Source organism: Sciurus vulgaris, assembly GCF_902686455.1.
Source record: "Sciurus vulgaris genome assembly, chromosome: 1".
Classification (NCBI taxonomy): domain Eukaryota; kingdom Metazoa; phylum Chordata; class Mammalia; order Rodentia; family Sciuridae; genus Sciurus; species Sciurus vulgaris.
In genome coordinates, this window is record NC_136461.1 from 177880663 (window position 1) to 177900822 (window position 20160).

The following is a 20160-nucleotide window of genomic DNA, read 5'->3' on the forward strand; positions in this document are numbered from 1 at the left end:
AATAAGAACTATGTTTTCTCCTAAGTTCATGTACAAATTGGAGTAGGAGGGGAAGGTGAGGAACATAGGCAGAAATTTAGACAAATTTCAAAGGCAGATAATTGTCCTTGTGTTTCAAAATTAGTATGGTAGGAAGGCAAGGCTGCTAAATATTTGGAAGCAGTATAAAATAAAAAATTTCATTTCTAAATGTATGTATAATGATATAAAATGATATAAAGTTTTTAGATTTACAAATGATGTCATTTTAAACTCCATATAGTTATAATTTAATGTGTATTCCGTTTTCTCATTTTCTTATGACCTGGAAGGAATATACTCCACTATGATATTAGTGAAACTTCAACTGCATGTGTTTTGAAATTACACACACATGCTATATCCCTGTATATAAGAGATATTAATTATAAATATACCTATTTACTATAGGATATGTAGGAAATATGGAAAATTAAAAAATAAAAATCACCTATAATTCTGATACCATTCTATAACCATTCACATACATATAAATCTTTAAACAAAACTAATAAATCTGTACATACTGTTTTGTTCTGCTTTTTCATGTAGTAACATATTATAAACTTTTTCTTGTCTTAAAAATTTCTGTTAAAATTATTTTAATAGCTATTTCATGCTTCATTTAAATTAATTCATATATCATATATGATTTATTATATCTTGTTGACTTCAAATTTTCATTATTATCAATATTGATGCCACGAATCTAAATCTTGTGTAATTTTGCTAGGGCCACTTTATTTTGTCAGGACACCTTTTCCTGAAGTAAAATAGCAATATGAAGTATAATACAAAATTTTAACATTATTGAAATCTATTCTCAATTTTTCTATAATTTTTTAAACCAAATCAATGTCCAGTCATCTATTTGTAAGAAATACCCAGGTCAGAACTAGTACTATTATTAGTACTACTACTTGCCATCAGGAATATAAATGAACAAGATAGAATATTTTTGCTATTATGTAACTTACCAATTTTATTCTCAACCTTTGAATCTAGAAAATACAAGTAAGATGCCATCATGGTTATAATATTTTCTTTCATAACCCTGTCTCTACCATTATAGAACAATTTTGGTTTTCTATAATGATGTAGGAGTTGAGAAAATGTCTTTGTACATTACTCCTAGGGAAAGCCTTAGGAAGGCACAAGGCAACATTACATTTCTGTTTTTTTACCTTCTATCTTTGAATATTTTTGCTTTCAGTGGAATTTTACTTGGGCCTATACCAAACTTACAAAATCATGAATTGCTAATGCCTGAGAAAAAGATAATTTGTATAGTATGTGAGTTGCCCTTTCTAATACGTTAGTTCATGGACTGATATTTTCTCAACCACAAAATATACATTTAAAGTTTTGTGTTTACATTTTTATGCTCAAATCCATTATTTGTTAAAAAAATGTATGCAACTTTTTTTCTCTACAGCTTAAATCATGTGACTGCCAGTATTTTAGATTATAACTGTTAAAGTGCCACTAATGTATTTGGGTGAGAAAATCAGCCAGAGTTCAGGTTTATGCCGCTTGGATTGTATATTAGCCCTTTCAGTGACAGCACTCCCTTGTTTTCATATTTTTTTCGGTATGTGTTTTAGAATTTAGCAGTTTATGCCTTCAGAAGATTATCCTTTTAAATCATAATATTTTAAAATTAATCTATAGTCTTCGTCTAGTTTTTTATAAGGTATTAAGATAAAATGAAAGTTTTGATTTTTTTAAAGTGAGAAAAGATTCAAAATTCTTTTTTACACACTCATTACACAATTGATTCTATTGACCAACTGTTATTATACTAACAGTACAGTTAGTACAGTGAAGAGTAAGAAGTGATAAAAAATGCAAAATAGATCATGGTGTACAAATTAAAATTATTTATATGGAAACTGAATTGTAATAAACATCACATCTTTCATGCTAAAAATAAATGAATTAATAGTAATTACCATTTACAAAGAGGCACATATTTCTATATGAAATACCTAGAATCCATAGAGACAGAAAGTTCTTAGTGGCTGCCAAGGAGGGATAGTGAGGCAGGGAATGATTAAAATACAGAGCATTTTTCTGGTATATGATGAAAAAGTTTTTAAACTTGGGAAAGTGATGATTCCATAGCATCAGAAACTCAGTGATTGCCACTGAATTGCGTACTTTAAAATGATTAGTTGTATGTTTTATAAATATCATTCAATTGAAAAACCACCAAAATATAAATGTGTTTTTACAGTCACATTTAATGTCTGAATGCCTGGGTGAAGATTCAGTTTATAAAGGCTGATTTCAGAAATCTGTGAGTTGGTAGCTTGAGATCATTTTAGAAGTTGGAAAATGTTTAAAGGATTACTTTATTTCAAAATTCTATTCCTTTTAAAGTAAATGTTTTATTTTATGAAGTAATATTTCTAAAATATTTCATTATCTTGACATATTGGTTAAAACAAAACAGGTGGAAGGGCAAGGGAAATAAAATCTATTTCTAGAGTACCTTGTTAGTTCATTTCTTCAGCCTGTCTAGTTAATCTCTGTGAATTTCATATACATACCCCTTCTTCGATTTGCTAAAGAATTATCCACCCAGGGTATGGAGACAGATATCATTAATACACTCCACATCTGAGTACTTCTCCTTTGGCCATATTGCCATACAAAAAGGAAGGTAGCTTGAATTTGAGACTTTGGTTTTTGGGAAGGTGGGAGGAGATATGATTCATAATTGAATAATGTCTGCTTTTCTTTGAGTTTTAGATTATATCTTAAATAGAATTTGTCCAATGATAGTTGAATTGAGCAATAGTCCTCCTATTCCTCATTATCTGTTTCCGTGTAGCAGTGGAAAATACAGAAAGAAGCTTTTAACTATTTATGACTTGAAACAAGGAGACAAGAGAGACATCTGTAAGAAATATGAGGAATGGGATGTAATCTTGGTGAGAGAAGCAGAATTAAATGTCTTGAAATCTATTTTCAAATCCAGAGATATGCATCTGGTTTTGGTCCTGATTTAACTGTTGACATGCCTGAATTCTGATTATTGTGGTATCTTTTGGAAATGTTTTCAAAATGAAAGCAAAAAAAAGTCAGAACAGAAATTTGATTTTATTCTAAGAATTTGAAATAGAATGGTTTAATCAGAACTTTACTTTCCGTCTTTACATTATCTTGTTTTTTGAATATGGGCAAGTGTATCTACATCTTTTTTATCTTTGTTTCCTCATCTGCAAAATTGGGGATAACAGCAACTGGGATTATTGGTAATATGAGGCAAAACCTGCAAAAAATTGTCATTAAAGGCTTGAAAAAATATTAAGAATTGTATTAATAATCATAATGGGATATTGTCATTAATCGGCATGATTAGCAATAAATAATATTATTTACAATTTTAAGCACTAAATGTCTAAAGATGCTGTTTAGTACTAGAAAGTGGTATAGATTCCTAAAGTATGAATCATCAATTAATCATGTGCATCCCAGCACACTTTTATCTTAGTGTGCTTTTTTGTTGTTGTTAAAGAAATTCTAAAGCCAGCTTGGCTAATTTTTTTTTGATTTTGGTTAAATTTATGTCATTTTGGAAAAGTCCCACAATTACTTCCACAGATGATTTTTTCACTAATAATTCTATGATACTTTTTAAAAATCTTACTTCTTTTTGAACTATACTTTTTTCTATGTACAGTTGACGCTCCATATCCATGTATTTTGATCCACTAACTATAGATCAAAATATTTTTAAAAAACTGTACTAAATATGTACACGCTTTTGCCATGTCATTATTTCCCCCAAAATTCAGTATAATAACTATTTATATAGCAGTTACATTGTTTCAGGTATTATAAGCAATCCAAGGATGTGTGTATGACATTTTTTATAAGGAACTTGAGCATCCATGGATTTTGTTATTTGCTGTGTCCTGGAACTAAACCTTTATGGATTCCAAGGACTGTAGTATGTATAAGATTAAAATTTGAATTTTTTTGATTCCTAGGTTATACTTGCAATTGTTCTTTCAGAATATACAGGCCCAAACATGTTATTTTAGCTTAACTTCTGTTATGTTGACTACATTTTTAAAACCTGATCAAACAACTTATAATATTTTATATAGTTTTTATGTATCTTAGCATTTGTCAATATTAATTTATTCATTAAAAGTACTTAATTTAAATAAGTACATTGTCATGGAAATATTGTATTTAAGGGATAGTTCTATGTTTTTATTTTTACTTTGGTCTTTTAGTTCCAGTGTGTTGTCCTTTTTGGTTTTGTTTTATTGCTTTTTTCTTTAATTTTGCTTACCAGAGCCAAAGCCTTAGTAGAAGAACAACGCCTTTTGTTCCTAGGGTTCAGGTAAAGGCCTTGTCTGCCTGATAGAAATTAAAGTTGTGTTTTATCCCTTATTTGTATGTTTTTGGAAAATGCGTAGTAGGAAAACTTGTTTTGGTATGTTGCTCCAAATCATATTATTGACTTTGAAATCATTTGATGAGCCAGCTTGTAAAGTTCTGCATGGGGATTAGAATACTGAATAAAAATTTAAAGAGACAATCTCTGTTAGTGATTTTATATGATAAAATACTAAAACTTATAGGTTTCAAAGTGGCATTTAATGAACATTTATTTTAGATTCCACTTAAATATGTAACATTTACAGAAATGGCAGTTATACTGTTGATATTTTTCTTTATTACATTAAGGTTGCTGTCTCTTTAAATCATTCATTATACCACTTAACATCTACATTCTCTTGCATTTTCCAAGCATTGACTCCTTGAGGAGATCGGCAAATACATTTGTACCTTATTTAAAATGTGAATTTTATGCACAGTGTATATAAGGTTCAACTTTTGGAAAGTACATTGCTATGAAAGAACAAAATCCAAATCCAAATGAAATCTGTTGGGCTTATTTTGTTTATATTTTATCATCCCATTTAATTTATTGTACTATTTGGGTACAAGTTGTTTGCCTCTTTTCTCTAGGAAATCTTTATATGGTAAAATAATATCAATATAGTTTTTCTTTAAAGTAGTATTATGCCTTCCTTGCTTTGCTGCATGTTTTAAGAATTTGTTGATTTTCAATAATACTTATTTTGTTTAAATTTTAGAGATCAAAATTATTTTATTTAATATTGCAATATAAAATATTTATTTAGCTACTTAGAAAAATTAAAAAATCATTACATGGGTAAAAGTGGGATGATAGTCAAATTAAAAAAATGAAAGGATACCAAGATTTTATTAAAGAAATTAATTGAGCATGAAGTTTTTCAGTGCTCGAATTGTGAAAATATATTTGTTATATTTGGGGGAATCAAGAGCTAGATTTTAACCATTTATTTTAAGAGTATAGAAAAGAAATTTAAGAATATGATACAATTAACTAACTAGTAACATATGTGAACTGGATATTTATTAAAAACTTAAATTTTAGTTTAAGTCCTACAGTATAAATAAAAATTAGGGCTATTAAACACCCAGTGTAATACAGTGTGTTAAAAAAGTACAATTTTGATCAAATGATGAGTAGAATTAAAATGTGCTTGTTTCCTATCTAAATTATTTTAATATACTTGGAAAGTATAATTTAAATAAGCATAAAATACCTTTATGAAAATATGAATGCCATATCCTAATGTCGGTTTGTATGAGAATTGAATAATATTGATTTTTTTTTTTGGTTTCTTATGGCATAAGAAAATTGGAAAAGAATACTCTAAGACTTATGAAAAGAATACTCTGAGACTTATGAAATGTATCTTAACTATTTAATGATTTTAATTGAGCAAAATTATTGCCTCTAAAAATGGTAACAAGTGCTTAGTCTCAACTCTTTGAGAAATTTTCATAATAATAAATAATTTGTTCACATCATTTTGAGCTTAGTCTCAATAATAATTACTGTTGTATTAATTTTAAAATTTATTGGAAAAATTTTTATTTTAGTCTTTCAGAATCATTTTTTGAGGTGTCAATATGTTATGATCCTTTGAGAAGAATTTTTAATATCTTGGAAAAATAAAGCCATAAACTCTTTTAGTAGTAGTGCAAATAAAGAATACAATAGATATTAATCTGATTTTAGTCACACATTTTAGAGTAACTGTGACACTATCTACATCTCTTTCATTTCATATACAGTGAGGCATTTCTGCATTTCTGTTTTTGTTTTCTTCTTATGGCTTTTGCCAAAAGAATATTTTAGTCTCCCCCACCACCTATACTTATGCATCTGTATTTTTATATTCTTAGACATGCAAATATTTGAACTTTTCCTCTTTCATAGGAGACTTTTTCCTTCAGGTTATAGATTTATTTGTGTAAGGTAGTGGTTCTCAAATTTCAATAGTCTTAAAGTTCACCAGGAGGACTAGTTAAAATGCAGATTCCAAGGCCCCATTCTGATTGAACAGCTGAGAGGTGGGCACAGAAATTTATAACTTTTTAATAAATAAGTCAGATAATACTACTGCGGGAGTTTTGTTAGCCATACTTTGAGAAACACTTTTTTAGGGTCTGAGTTTTGAACTTAGAAACTCTTAAAAAATTTTGCTATAAAACAGGAAGATAATACCTACATTAAAGACTTAATAGAATATAAAGACTAGTAATTAATTTTCAAAAAGTTCAGATATTTCTTACTCTTATTCCTGTAAGAAGACTAATTCTTTTTAGAAATAAAAAAGGATTAGATATTATTTTAAATACTCTTTTGGGTTGTCAGTCTATCTCTTCTAAAAGTTGCTCAGTTTCTCATTATCTAGAATGTGAAGGAAGTTAGGCACTCAGGAAAGCCATGGTGGAATTGGAACTGAACTACCAGTGTTTCACATATGATCAGAATTTATTTTTACGTGTGATTCTCAAGTTTCAAATTTTTGATCCCTTTTCAATTATAAGGTAGTGGTCAAAGATGTACTGAGCTGAACCAAGATGTGGATCAGAGCCATGATTATCATAGATCCTGATGTAATAGAATCAGCTAGTTAGGTGTGAAGGTCTGAAGTGTGTATAGAAGACGATAACTGTTAAGTCAAATGAATTCACCACCTGGATGTGAAGTTCCAATCCCTAATTATGGCACAGTGGTATTATTCACATTTTCTTGTCACATATTAAAAAAATGAAATCTTATTCTAAGGATGTGATGCTTTTGCTTCACTAAAGAAAAAGGAACTTTATGTCTGAAAAAGTAAAAATTTTTAAAAATTATTACATTTTAAAATATGAACTGGAGAAATCAATGGACCAAAGTTACTATTAAATCCCCTTTGCTCATAATCTTTGAAATGTATTTTGCTGTGGAATAACATGAAACATTTACTTGAAAATACCCTATGAATTCCACATAAATAAGTTACTCTCTTCTTAATTCATTTTGAGGACTTATTTTAAACTCATTGTAGGGGAAACAAGATGAACTAAAATGATTTTTGCTTAGAAAACATAGAGCATTGATCATATTGCTCTTTATGTTAGTGTAATTATTATGTGAATATTAATAAACAATTAGATAATAAAAAGTCGAAGTGATTTACCAATGAAACCAAAATACATGAACAAGTTCTTTTATTCATTGGTGTTATTATAGTATATCCTTTTATTTTGACTAATTATGTTTACTTAAGTGAAATTTATGTTTTGTGTTAATGTTAGTGTAAGAGAATGTTGTATAGACTGGAAATGTAAACATGTAATGGAAGTAAATGTTTGAGCTGATAAAATAATATTTTTCTTTTCAGATAAAACTGTGGTTTGACAAGGTTGGTCACCAGTTAATAGTTACAATTTTGGGAGCAAAGGATCTCCCTTCCAGGGAAGATGGGCGACCAAGGAATCCTTATGTTAAAATTTACTTTCTTCCAGACAGAAGGTAGGGATATGAGACAAAAATAAATATTCTTAATAAGGGGGAAAATGTTAATAACAATGAGTGTTTCAATTCTACATCATTTATTTTTCTGTATCATACCAGTTATTTTTGAAATCTACATAAACATAATCATTTTTAGTTATCAGAATATTGATACTTAAGTATTTGAGGTTATTCTAAAATGTGAATCAAATGTGTTATGTATTATTTTATTAAATATTTAAGCATGTGTGACTTATTTTTGAATAATGTGTTTTCATTTATCAAAATCATTATAATGTATAGTCCTTAGTATCATATTTTTATCCAAAACTATAGAGACAAAAAACTGGAAATGGTACTAAAAATATTGATATTTGTCTACAATTTCTACTTTCTATTACCATTATATTGTTTCACTCTAGTTTGTAATATTAATAAGTGTGCTTTGTATTTCATTACTCCATATCATCAAGGAAGCTCACTAGACCCAGAATCAGTTTCTTCAAGCAGTATTTGTTTTGATTTTAGTCAACATAAATTATACTGTCTACCTTGATTTAAACAGAGGCTTAGGATTGGCGAAATATAAAAATAATCTAATTTTCTTAATTTTAGGCATATAAAAATAAAAGGGTCTATTCAATAGGGATCATTTAAAAAAAAGGAGGATGTAATGGCACCAATTGCCCTTTCCTCATCTATTGGCATCCCTGGCTTCCAAGGCAGAGTACTCATCAGGTCATTTATTCTCAGGTTAGAAGAGGCTGCATACAGATGTGATCTTAAACATGTTCACACCCTTTTGGATTCCAGTTTTCTTCTTAGTTCAAATAGAAAGTTCAGTGGGGTTCATTTGTGTGCCAAAGTATCATCTGAACAACAATCTCAACAAACAGATGGACAAAAGAAAGAAAGTAAAGAATTAACAAAACCTTTACAGTTTATTTGATACATATTTTGGAAGTGAAAATTGTAGAACAAATTCCTCAGAATATATCAAGGTGCCACAACCTCTGGTTATTAGAACTAGAGGAGATGAAAGGACATTCATAATTAGAGTCTAGACCATAGCTTCATAAAAATCTAGGCTTCAGGTAAATGCCAAGTATCACAGCCAGGTTAGCCTGTCATCCTGGTAGTGAAGTCACATGACTTGCCAGTCTAAGTACTGTTGGGATGCCATGATAAAAACCTACAGGAAATGCTACATTCTCATCTATGTTTTTATCTACACACATTTCTTAGGTTTCTACTAATTCAAATCTTTAAAGAGAAACTTTTTTTTAAGATGCTAAACATTTATCAAATTACTGAATTTCTTTCTTGATTAACTATTTTTAAAACTTTTTACATAACCTGTCTCCCTGCTTTCTGAGCAGATAGAACTTAAAATGGAAGGGTAGCTTTCCTTACTCAGTCCTTTATATTCTAAATATAGCATTGTTTTCTCTCTTATTTATTTATTTATTTATTTATTTATTTATTTATTTATTTATTTATTTATTTTTTGTGGTTCTGGGGATTGAACCCAGGTCCTTGTGCTTGAGAAGCAAGCGCTCTACCAACTGAGCTATCTCCCCAGGCCTCTATTTCTCTCTTTTAATATCAAGGAATTTGAGAAACATTTGAATATTTTTTTCTCAGATTATTTCCTATCTGAGTTCCTTGTCAGTTTATCAGGAATTTGGTAATAGTTATAGTTAAGTAAATTTTGTAGCTTACATTGTTGAATGGGTTGTGTCAGGGTTTTATTTCTAATGGTGAAAAGAATTCTCTGCTTAACTAGCAACATTTTTATTGACAGTTACCATCATCCCAACTTTTTTTTTTTCTTTTTTCTTTTGCCACAAGTTTCTAAACACTAAATATGAATAAAGGACTATTTGTGCTTTGGGTATAAATTTATTTTTCCTGGTAATATTTTAGGGAGAAATGCTTAAGCAGATGAACATAGAAAACAATTTATGCTTTTTAATTGATAGGACTTTGTGGAGGAATAAATGAAACTACACACAAGAAATCTACTCTAGAATCTCAGTTAAGCTTTTTGAAAATTTATTTTACACATAATTTACTATGTATTGTAAAAAATAACTGGGCACTCTATACATTCTTTCTAATATCTTGAAGTTAATTTGGTTAACAACTTAAAAAATTTTTGGTTAACTTAAAAAAATTTTTTTCTTTAATTTTCTTTTCTTAACTTAAAAAAATTCTTTCTTTTTAAAATTATGTATAAACATCAAGTCTCTGCATGCTATTATTAAGTTAAATAGAAAGCAAAAGTACTGGTAGCATGAAGACAAATAGAAAAAGCTTTAGGCTCTATTTTACTTTTATAAAATGTTAACTATATGCTTAACATTTTTAAAGATTAGTTATTTATTTTATTATCTGTAGACTGCCATCTTAAACATCTTCATAGATTCTTGTTGATCTTGGTTTTTAAGTAGTTTTAGCACTTTTTTCAGTGCTTTACTCTATAGCATGATCTGATTCCGGAGGCTTTGATTTTACATCTAAAATAAGTAAAACTCAAAGTTATTTTTTTCATGGTTCTTTTTATGAATTGATGCTTGGGTATACACTAAATAGCTCTATCGAGTTCTAATAATATATGTTAGGTTTCTAAGAAACTTTAAAAAGCATTTTTTCACCCTTCTACTCAATATAGAAAGCCCTTATAAAATAGTTATTCTTTGAGAACTCTTTTCAGTTCTTTAAAAGAAAGTTCATGGCTTTATTCTTCTTTCCTTTCAGATTTCAGTATAATTTCAAATTAGACAGTAAACTCCTGTTTAATATTTCCTTCCTGTTCTTCTTGGAAGGAACTTTGTCTTTTGACAATGTCTCAGAATTCATTATTTCATGGATGGAATATAAGTCGATGCTAAATGAACATTTGTTAAGTTAAAAGAAGGAAGGGGAAGAAAAAGCATAAATCATCGTCCTTGTTATTACAAGTTGAGTATCCCTTATCCAAAATGCTTGGAATCAGAAGTGTTTCAGGTATCAGAATTTTCAAATTTTTGGAATATTCACATATATATAATGAATCATCTTGGGACTATGACTCAAGTCTAAACACAAAATTCATTTACATTTTTATATGCTTTTGTACACATTGCCTGAAAGTCATTCTGTACAATATTTTCAATAATTTTGGTGTGGAATTGTCCACTTGTGGCAGAACTCAAAACATATTGGATTTTGGAGCATTTCAGATATCATATTTTTGTATTAGGGATGCTCAACCTGCATTCCTTTTACTTAGTTATTCTTGTATACAGAATCATTTCTTTTTATGTATAGCAATAAAATCTAGGTTGATTTGCAAAGTTAGTTTCCTACAGTGCTTTCAAAATTAGTAAAGATATATTATATATTACCTTTTCCATGTGTGTAAATTAACAAATTCATTATCAGTGTACTTATAGGCAGCTTTCTCTCACATTACATAAAATGCTCTGGAAATACATAATACCTCTTGATTATAAAAGACAAATCTGTTAAAACTAATATTCCTAAAAGAAGTTGCATAACTTCCTTTTTTCAGAGATACTTAGCCCTTCTTTGTTCTTTGTCCTTCTTATATCCCAGCTATATTAGTCAGTTTTCTGTTGCTGTGACAAAATATCTGAGATAAACAACTTAAAAGGAGGAAAGATTTGTTTTGGCTTATCATTTCAGTATATGGTCACTTGATCCCATCTCTTTGGGCTGTGCTAAGACAGAGCATCATGACAGGGAGTGCTTCTTTGAGCAAAGTTGCTTGCTTACCTCATGGTGGCCAGGAAGGAAAGGGGTGGGGGATCAGCAGGCAAGGGTCCCAGTGTGCCATTCAAGGTCATGCCCTCAGTGAGCTCACTTCTTCCACTTAGGACCTGCCTCCCACAGTTCCCACCACCTCCAAATAGTGCCATCAAAAAGACACAGAACTTTCAATGTTGTGCTTTGGGGGACATTTAAGATCTAAACCATAACACTGGCATTCTTAGAACAGTGCTGTGCTAAGAGAATTTGAAGCAGTTAATATTAATCCAATTAAAGTTCATTTTCTGTCCACTTCTCATTTTAAATAGGCTCCTCTAGATAGTATAAAGTTTACTTCCTAGATGATTTTCTCTTTTTCTATCCGGTTTTTGATCCTCCTTAATAAGGTAGAATAGTGAACTCCAATAGTATGGGTCTATCATGGGGGATGTGTAGGATAATCCATGAGAGTTCAGGAAAAAATATTGTAATTAAAAAGAATCTCATTTCTATTTTAGTGTATTTCCCAGTATACATAATATTTTAACACAATATAATATGGTAAAATGTGTATATTTTTAAATATATGTACAAATAATGACTATATAGTTTAAAACATTCATGATAAAAATATGCTATCAAAATAAGTATGAAGCTCTTTCAACTGTAAGTTCCATCTGTCAAGATGATCCTCTTACATTTCTAGCCCACAGTAATGTGGCTAGTTGACACAGAAATAATTTTCAATATTTTTAAAGAAATGATATATCCGAATAAGCAAATGGTACTTGTTGTATGTAAGAAAGTGACTTTTATAAAATGCAAATAAAGTTGCTTAGTAGCCAAACTATCTGGAAATGATATGCACATTGCAGTTTACTCATATTTTTATATGACATGTCAGCAGTTTAACTAAATATTATGTATAATTTTACTGGTTAATTACCATTTTGAAGATTTCCAATAGGGTGATAAATTAAAAATTTTAGAATTAAGGTTCTCCATGTCATATTATTTACATTTTGAGAGATTTTATTTTTAACTATTGATCACTGGAAAAAATTGAACTACTGATATCATTGTCATACTTTTAAGTATGATATAATTATACATCTTATAAATTTTAGAGTATTTTTAAACAGTATTTGTAGCATATGACAAATTTGTGATAAAATTTCACTTCTGAGAAATTTTAAATTACTATATTTTAGTGCAAAGTTTTATTCATATATTTTTTCTTCTTAGTGATAAAAATAAGAGAAGAACAAAAACAGTTAAAAAAACATTGGAACCCAAGTGGAACCAAACATTCATTTATTCTCCAGTTCATCGAAGAGAATTTCGAGAACGAATGCTGGAAATAACCCTTTGGGATCAAGCTCGAGTTCGAGAGGAAGAAAGTGAATTCTTAGGAGAGGTACCTGCAATTATTTAAAGTTCACATTACTCATGTTATCCTAAATACTTTCTTTAAGTGACTATCAGTAAAATTTTTATATTTCAAATATATGAATAAGTAAGCATGTTTTTTAATTTAACAGAATGAATTTTGCTACTTACTATTTTAAGATAAAAGGATACCGTAGAAAAAAATGGCTTTAATATTTTCTAATACAGCTGAGCATGGTGGTGATGGTGCATACATATAGTCCCAGCTACTAGGGAGTCTGAGGCAGGATGATCACTTTGTGCCTAGAGTTCAAGGCCAACCAGGGCAACATACTGACACCCCATTTCAAAAATAAATAAATACATAAATAAATAAATATTATGTGACAGTTTCACATGCTTATTCTTATCTTGGAAATCTCTGTTGAATGATAGAAGGTTGGTTTTGCTTCATATTATTGTGTGTGTCTTGTTATTGAACCAACTATACTACTAGTAAGTAGTTCAATCATTTACTTATTCGTGGACTAGTTTTTAGTGTAGCAGACACCACCGTGTTAAGGTCTGAGATTTCAATGTGAATAAGGCATGTTACTTCACATCAGGGAACTTACAATCCACTGGGGGTATAGCCAAGTGAATGACAATTATAATATAGCACACTAAATGCTATAATGGGGAAGCTACAAAAGGAATGCATAATTCCTATGCAGAATAGGGGAAGTGTCAGAGGAAGTCTCCATAAGAACTGGAATGTAGCAAATCAACAGGAATGAAATTCCTGCATGAGGATAACAAGACATCAAGGTTGAGGGAATTTTGGGCAACCACATTGGAATTGGAAGGAAAAGTGATTAGAAATGAGACTTATGTGTTAACTGAAACCAGATCATGTCTCTTAATAATTTAATTTATTATATTAAATTTTGATTTATCCTGGGATAATGGGAGCCAGTGACATCTTCTAAAAAGAGACTGTCTCAGTTGTATTTGTACTTGAAAAAAATGTTTAATTACAAAGTGATGAATAAATTGAAGAGGAGCACAATGGGAAGCAGTTCTCCAGCTATTAACATGCTAAGTTAACCACTTTCAGCCTTTTCAGTTGTTGTGGGGCACAACTTAAGAACAGATGGATCACCACTGAGAAGTCCAAATCTGAGCATCTTTATTAGCTGGTGGGCTGACTATCTTACACAATGCCCCCAAAATTGCTATTGGGAGAAAAGCCCCGACCATAGGGTTGCAAGGGTTTTTATACCATAGGTCAGTACATCAATCATAAGTGTCTGTTGCTATGATTCAAAACTACATACTAACATCATGAGATCTAAAATCATAAGTAGAAGGGGAAGTGAGTCAAAATGACTTTAGTTGGGTAAAAGTTCAAGAATGGTCACTAACATCTAGACAGTTGCTGTTGACATGGTACATTGTCTAAGAAAAATAGGAATCAAAAAGAGAACAATTTTATATTATATAAAAATTGACATTTTTTGTTGCTAAACCTGCTATGCTAAGCAACTGTTGATGGGTACAGAGGTGGGGTGTTCCCACAGGATAAGCTTTTCCTACATAACATCGAGTCTCAGGGTAAAATGGAGTCTGTTTAGTCATTGCCCATATAGCCTGGCCTATAACATTTCCATGGAGTCAAATATGTCAACCTGTCACACAGTATGTTTGGTTTTCCTGAGTAAATTTTAAACAGGTAATCTCATGGGAAAAACAATTGTCAATAGAAATATGGAAGTGAATGGTTTTAGCTAAGAAACCAAAGTCACAAACCTATAAACCAGTTTGGAAAGAAGAGTAATACAGCTCTTAGGAGCAGAAACTGAAGTCAGCTGCCTAGATCTACATACTTGAGACTGTCACTTCCTGGCTTGCGTCCTTGAGCAAGTTATTTAACTAGCTGTGCTTCAGTTTTCTCTTCAGCTAAGTGGGTATAGTACTGCAAACTAGGAAAACTAAGGTTTATATGAGGATTAAATAAATATGTTGTATGTGTCTCTGTGTGCAAACATTTGGAACAGTGTCTGCAATTTTACAAATGATTAGGGAAAATTTGGATAGCATGAAATAATAACTTACTCATTTTGCTCTTTATTCCTGTAGCTAAATAGTACAGTAATTTATTTTTATATAGCAGGTCTCATTAACATGAGTGCAAACACTCAATTATATAACACTCTGATTTCTTTTACAATTTAAAAAAACATTCATATTATAAAATGTATTTTATAATATGGTTCATATTAAAAGCTCCTTCTTGCTTTCTTCCTTTTCTGTTATTTTTTTTAAATAGGCAATAATTGCACTTTTTTTGAGGTATGGTGTGTTGTTTAGTTTTGAATCCTTACCATGATGGTACAGTGAACACAGAGTTTTAAGTAAGATAAGATGGATGTATTTTGCCTCTTTCACTTATGAGCTGGTGTGACTATAGACAAGTTCTTTTAATCTTTCTTAGGTCTTGGTATTCTCATCTGTAAGACCAAACTGTAGATTTTTTTTTTTTTTTGACAATTAAGATATATAACATAAAGCATGTTTTTTTAATACACAGGTATTTGAAATTTGTTTTCCTCTCCTCATTTATGATTTCTAGTAAGGGTAAACTAGTGATAATAAAGAAAAAAAGCTTTTTTAATTAGAAAATAATGTGCACATACATTATTATTGCAGACATTTAAAATATAAAATGTATTATTTATGTCAAAACAAATTTAATAGCTTCTAGTATTTGGGTAGTCAAGGGTCTATGAAATAAATGTTTTATGTATATAAAACTATTAAATCACTAAGAAGTTAGAATTACCTTTTAGTTAGTGTCAAAACATATTGATAATTTTGCAACACTTTCAATTAGAGCTTTATAACTATACATAGTAACTGGGTTCATCCTGACAAAATCATACATATATGGTGTCTGACTGACTCCATTATACTCCCTGTTCCTGCCACCTCTCCTTCCTGCTGTCACTCCACTGATCCTCCATTTTATCCATCCTTGATTGGTGCTGAATAACACTGCTATAGATGAAATTCCCTGTGGTATATTCTGTATCCATATAACTTGATTTTGTTAAATTTATTCTGCCTTTCCTCTCCTTTCTTGTCCCTCCTCCCTCCCTCTCAATTTCCTTCTTTTACTCCATTTATCTTTCCTATATCTTTATCATGTCTGATCCCCCTTTCTTTTCTTTATTTTGCTTTAGCTTCCACATGTGAGAGAAAACATTCGACCCTTTATTTTCTCAGCCTAGCTTCTTCCATCTAGCATGATATTCTCCATTTCTATCTATTTATTGGCAAATGCCATATAAATGACCTTGATTTTGATTTAATAGTATTGCTATTATGACCATAAGTTATAAGACCATTTAGGAGAATTTCTTTATTATTGGTGTATTATAACAGTCCTTTGTCTCTTGTGTTTGTAGATTTTAATTGAATTAGAAACAGCATTATTAGATGATGAACCACATTGGTACAAACTTCAGACCCATGATGTGTCTTCATTGCCACTTCCCCATCCTTCTCCCTATCTGCCACGAAGACAACTCCATGGAGAGAGCCCAACACGGAGGTTGCAAAGTAAGTTTTAAGCAAAATTTATACTTCCGTTGACTTTTTCTGATCTTGAGTGTATCTCTGACTGAATTTAAATTTCCTGTTATGGGAGTTAAGAAGTATCTGTTAGTGTTTTCATAGCTTTTCAATTATTGAAGCTTTTCAATTATTTGATACACTAAGATAAGGTTATACCTACAGCATTTACTCATCACCATATTTAGGTGTTATGGTTCTATTTTGGATGCCGTGTTCCTAAATAAGCAGAGTTATGTTTAAATTTTCATGCTTAGAATCTTAAATATAGGAATGATATAGCTAATAGAGTTTGTGTATTTAAATTAATGCTTTTCACTTTCATTGTTCCAAGTATTTATCTTGGATAGCAGGTATAGCAAAATGGTTGAAACTATGAACTTAAACTTTTTAACTATATGACTTGAGGTAGGTGATCTCTCTATGCCTCAGTTTCTTCATTTTTAAAATGGAAATAATAATACATATCTCACCAGGTGGTTAAAAGAATGAATTAATCTCAAGAATATAAACTGATATTATTATCGTCATTGTTGTTATGATTATTATCAGCATTTAGATTTTGCTTTGGATTATATATAGTCTGAATAATTCAATTGCATCAGTTCAGAAAAGCATAACAAAAACTGAGAAAAAAAATTCTCTATTTTGGAAAGTGGCATTGTTGACTCTATGCACTCAATACAGGTTTTTTTCCCCCTGATTTTCCTATTTCTGATGAATCTAATATTGATAACTGCTACTTTGGATAGTATTCATGGAGTAGTTTACTTTTCATGGAGTCTGCATGCTTCTGGTTTAGCAACATTTTTGTCCAATACTAGAAGACCAATTGACATTAACTAAAATTCAGAAATGTCCATTTTTTTAGCACAAATGCTGTGTCATTTATTCATTATGGCAAGTGTACCTGGCACCGTAACAATTAAGTATTGTGTATAATGGATTACACCTTCCTGGTGAAGAGGGCCTAAATTATGTATATAATGGTGATATAGAATTAAGAGCAGAAGATTGGTCTTAAGGGATATTTAGTTAGTTATAGCAATACCTAGAGAATTGTTTGTGCCCCTTTAAAAAAGTAATCTATTGATTAGAATTTTATTTTCACTAAATACAATCTCATACACTTGAATGGCATTAATTGAACAATGGCTCTACCCTACTCACTTTTTAGACTCTCCAAACAGTAAATACTCATTGACCCCTTTTTGCAGATACCATTACAATATCCTTTGTTGGAATAATTATAAAATTGTAATTAATTTTGTGAAACTAATTTTATTCTTTCTGGTCATTATCATCTTTTTAGTTCATTCTTTCTAAATCACTATGGAGGATAATGGGTTATTACAAAAACAAATATAAACTATTATGTACTAATTTTATAGTTTTAGTTTCTAAGCTGCTCAAGCTAGCCATCACTATCCTTTCTTATAGAACTGGACTTTTTTCCACCAACTCCACTTGTGATAGCAAATAATTAGTACGCTTGAGGACTCTCAATACCTGAAACTCTTAAAGAGTTTTCATTTTTTATCCCTCATCATTTGGTACTAGTGGATGTGAGGAACAGTGAGATATTTTTGTTAAGTGTATGTGTCATGGATTTTCCTGCAATTAATTTAATTAGTCTTGCAGCTTTCAGTATTTTCCCATTCCCCAAGTGACTCCTCTATTACTTATTAAACTTGCCCATGGGCAGTATAATAGCTCCATACATCATGTAATCTTGTCACTCACTGCCAACTAACATCTAACAGTCTATAAGCAATGAGTAGGCCTGAAGAAATTTAAAATCATGTATGTACACATAAAAAAGGGATAAGACTAGGAAATAACATTTAAGAATTGAAAAAAGGTTAAAAAGTTCACCAGTGGCTAAAGATAATATTGATCATAATTGGAGGTACAAGTAAGGATATGGATAAATATCTTGATTTTAAAACTTAATAGATGACATGAACCTTCTTAAGGGTTTTTCCCCCATGGAGAAAGTAAATATTGCATTTATCTATAAGTATGTTACATATTGGCAAAGATCATGATCATAAACACATTGATTCAATGTATGTGAACACTAACAATAAAAAAGGATGTTATAATCCCTCAGGTATTCCTTACATCTACATAATAGTATGTTTTGTAATCCAACCTACAATACTATGAATATCATTATGAGTTTCTAAAATGTATATAGATATTTATTGGTATTTAAAATGAACAAATGGTAATGTTGGAATTACTTTCTTTTTACTCATGATTTCTATTTTAAATTGGTAGATTCAAGTGATTTAAAGCAGTATATCATTTACATGGACATTAGTAATTTATAATTTTTATTAATATATAAGGAAATAATTAAAATCATTCTAAAATAATTGTTTTACATATATTACAGGTAAATTAAATATTTTAGAAGTATTTTTTGAGATGAAGAGTTCAGGAAACTTTTATAAACTTTGAGTGGTCTTCCAAATTAAATAATTGGTAGAATCCAGCTAGTGTCATGTTATACCACTATTCCTGCATATAACAAAATGAAAATATTATTCCATGTATTAAAAATCTACAGAAATGGACACAGAGTCATTGCTATGGGGTCTGAAAGAAATTAGTCATTGCTGAAGGATGATAGGAACAGTGCATATTTCAAACAGTGATTGATTAAGCATTTTTGAAAATGCCTGCTCAAGACTAGAGCTAGGAGTTCACATGATTAAATTGCATTAACAGATATGTGGAGTTGTTTTTTGAAATGTGAAATATCTCATATTAACATAATTTTTCTTTTTATTCATTAGTGAGAAACTTAATTACCTTCTTAAGTAGATTGTTTTGGAATATGATTTTGATATTTATATTTCTTGTTATATATTATCTACTGTTATTCAGATAAAATTGTAGTGTCTTAAGGAAAAAGTCCTTCTTTTAGTATGACAGAAGTTATTTACAAATTTATTATTTGAAGTTATTAACCATTCTCATCATAATGAACACACACTCCATCTTTTAACTTCATTCTTCATTCTTTGCCTCATATTAACCAAATTAATCTGTCTTCTCAACTGTGAATTCTTTAGTAAAATTTAATGTTATTACAACTTTTGATTTGTAAGACTGAAAGCATCATATTTATTATATATTTATGTTCACCAGTTTTTGGAGAAAAATGAATGGAAAGAAATTGTGAAAAATCCAAAATGATTCTGTTAAGAGGTAGAAGATAAAAGAGGCATGATTTTATAATTAAGAATTTTCATTGTGTCTGATATTATAGGACTTTTCAGCCATTATTTCTTATAAATTCCCACCTCATTCTCATGTCTCTTTCTTGGACTTCAGTTAAATGTACAAAGACCTCTTGACATTGTTCTACATGCTATTGAGCCTTTGTTTATTTTTTAATTTCCCTCCCCTTCTTCCTCAATTGTTCAAATATATCTTTGTGTCCAAGCATTTATGAAATCTATCTATAAATTGTCTTATTAAATACTCTTTTAATTTTTAAAAAGTTTCAG

At 30.0% G+C, this 20160-nt stretch overlaps 1 protein-coding gene across 1 annotated transcript in view; it reads left to right on the forward strand.

Annotated features, from left to right (window-relative positions):
* Positions 1 to 20160, forward strand: part of RIMS2 (regulating synaptic membrane exocytosis 2) — a 631678-nt gene that overhangs the window by 348459 nt on the left and 263059 nt on the right. The window contains 4 exon segments of the mRNA XM_079106841.1: positions 4331 to 4378; positions 7773 to 7903; positions 12884 to 13055; positions 16474 to 16627. Of these exon segments, the coding sequence (XP_078962967.1) occupies positions 4331 to 4378; positions 7773 to 7903; positions 12884 to 13055; positions 16474 to 16627 (505 nt within the window).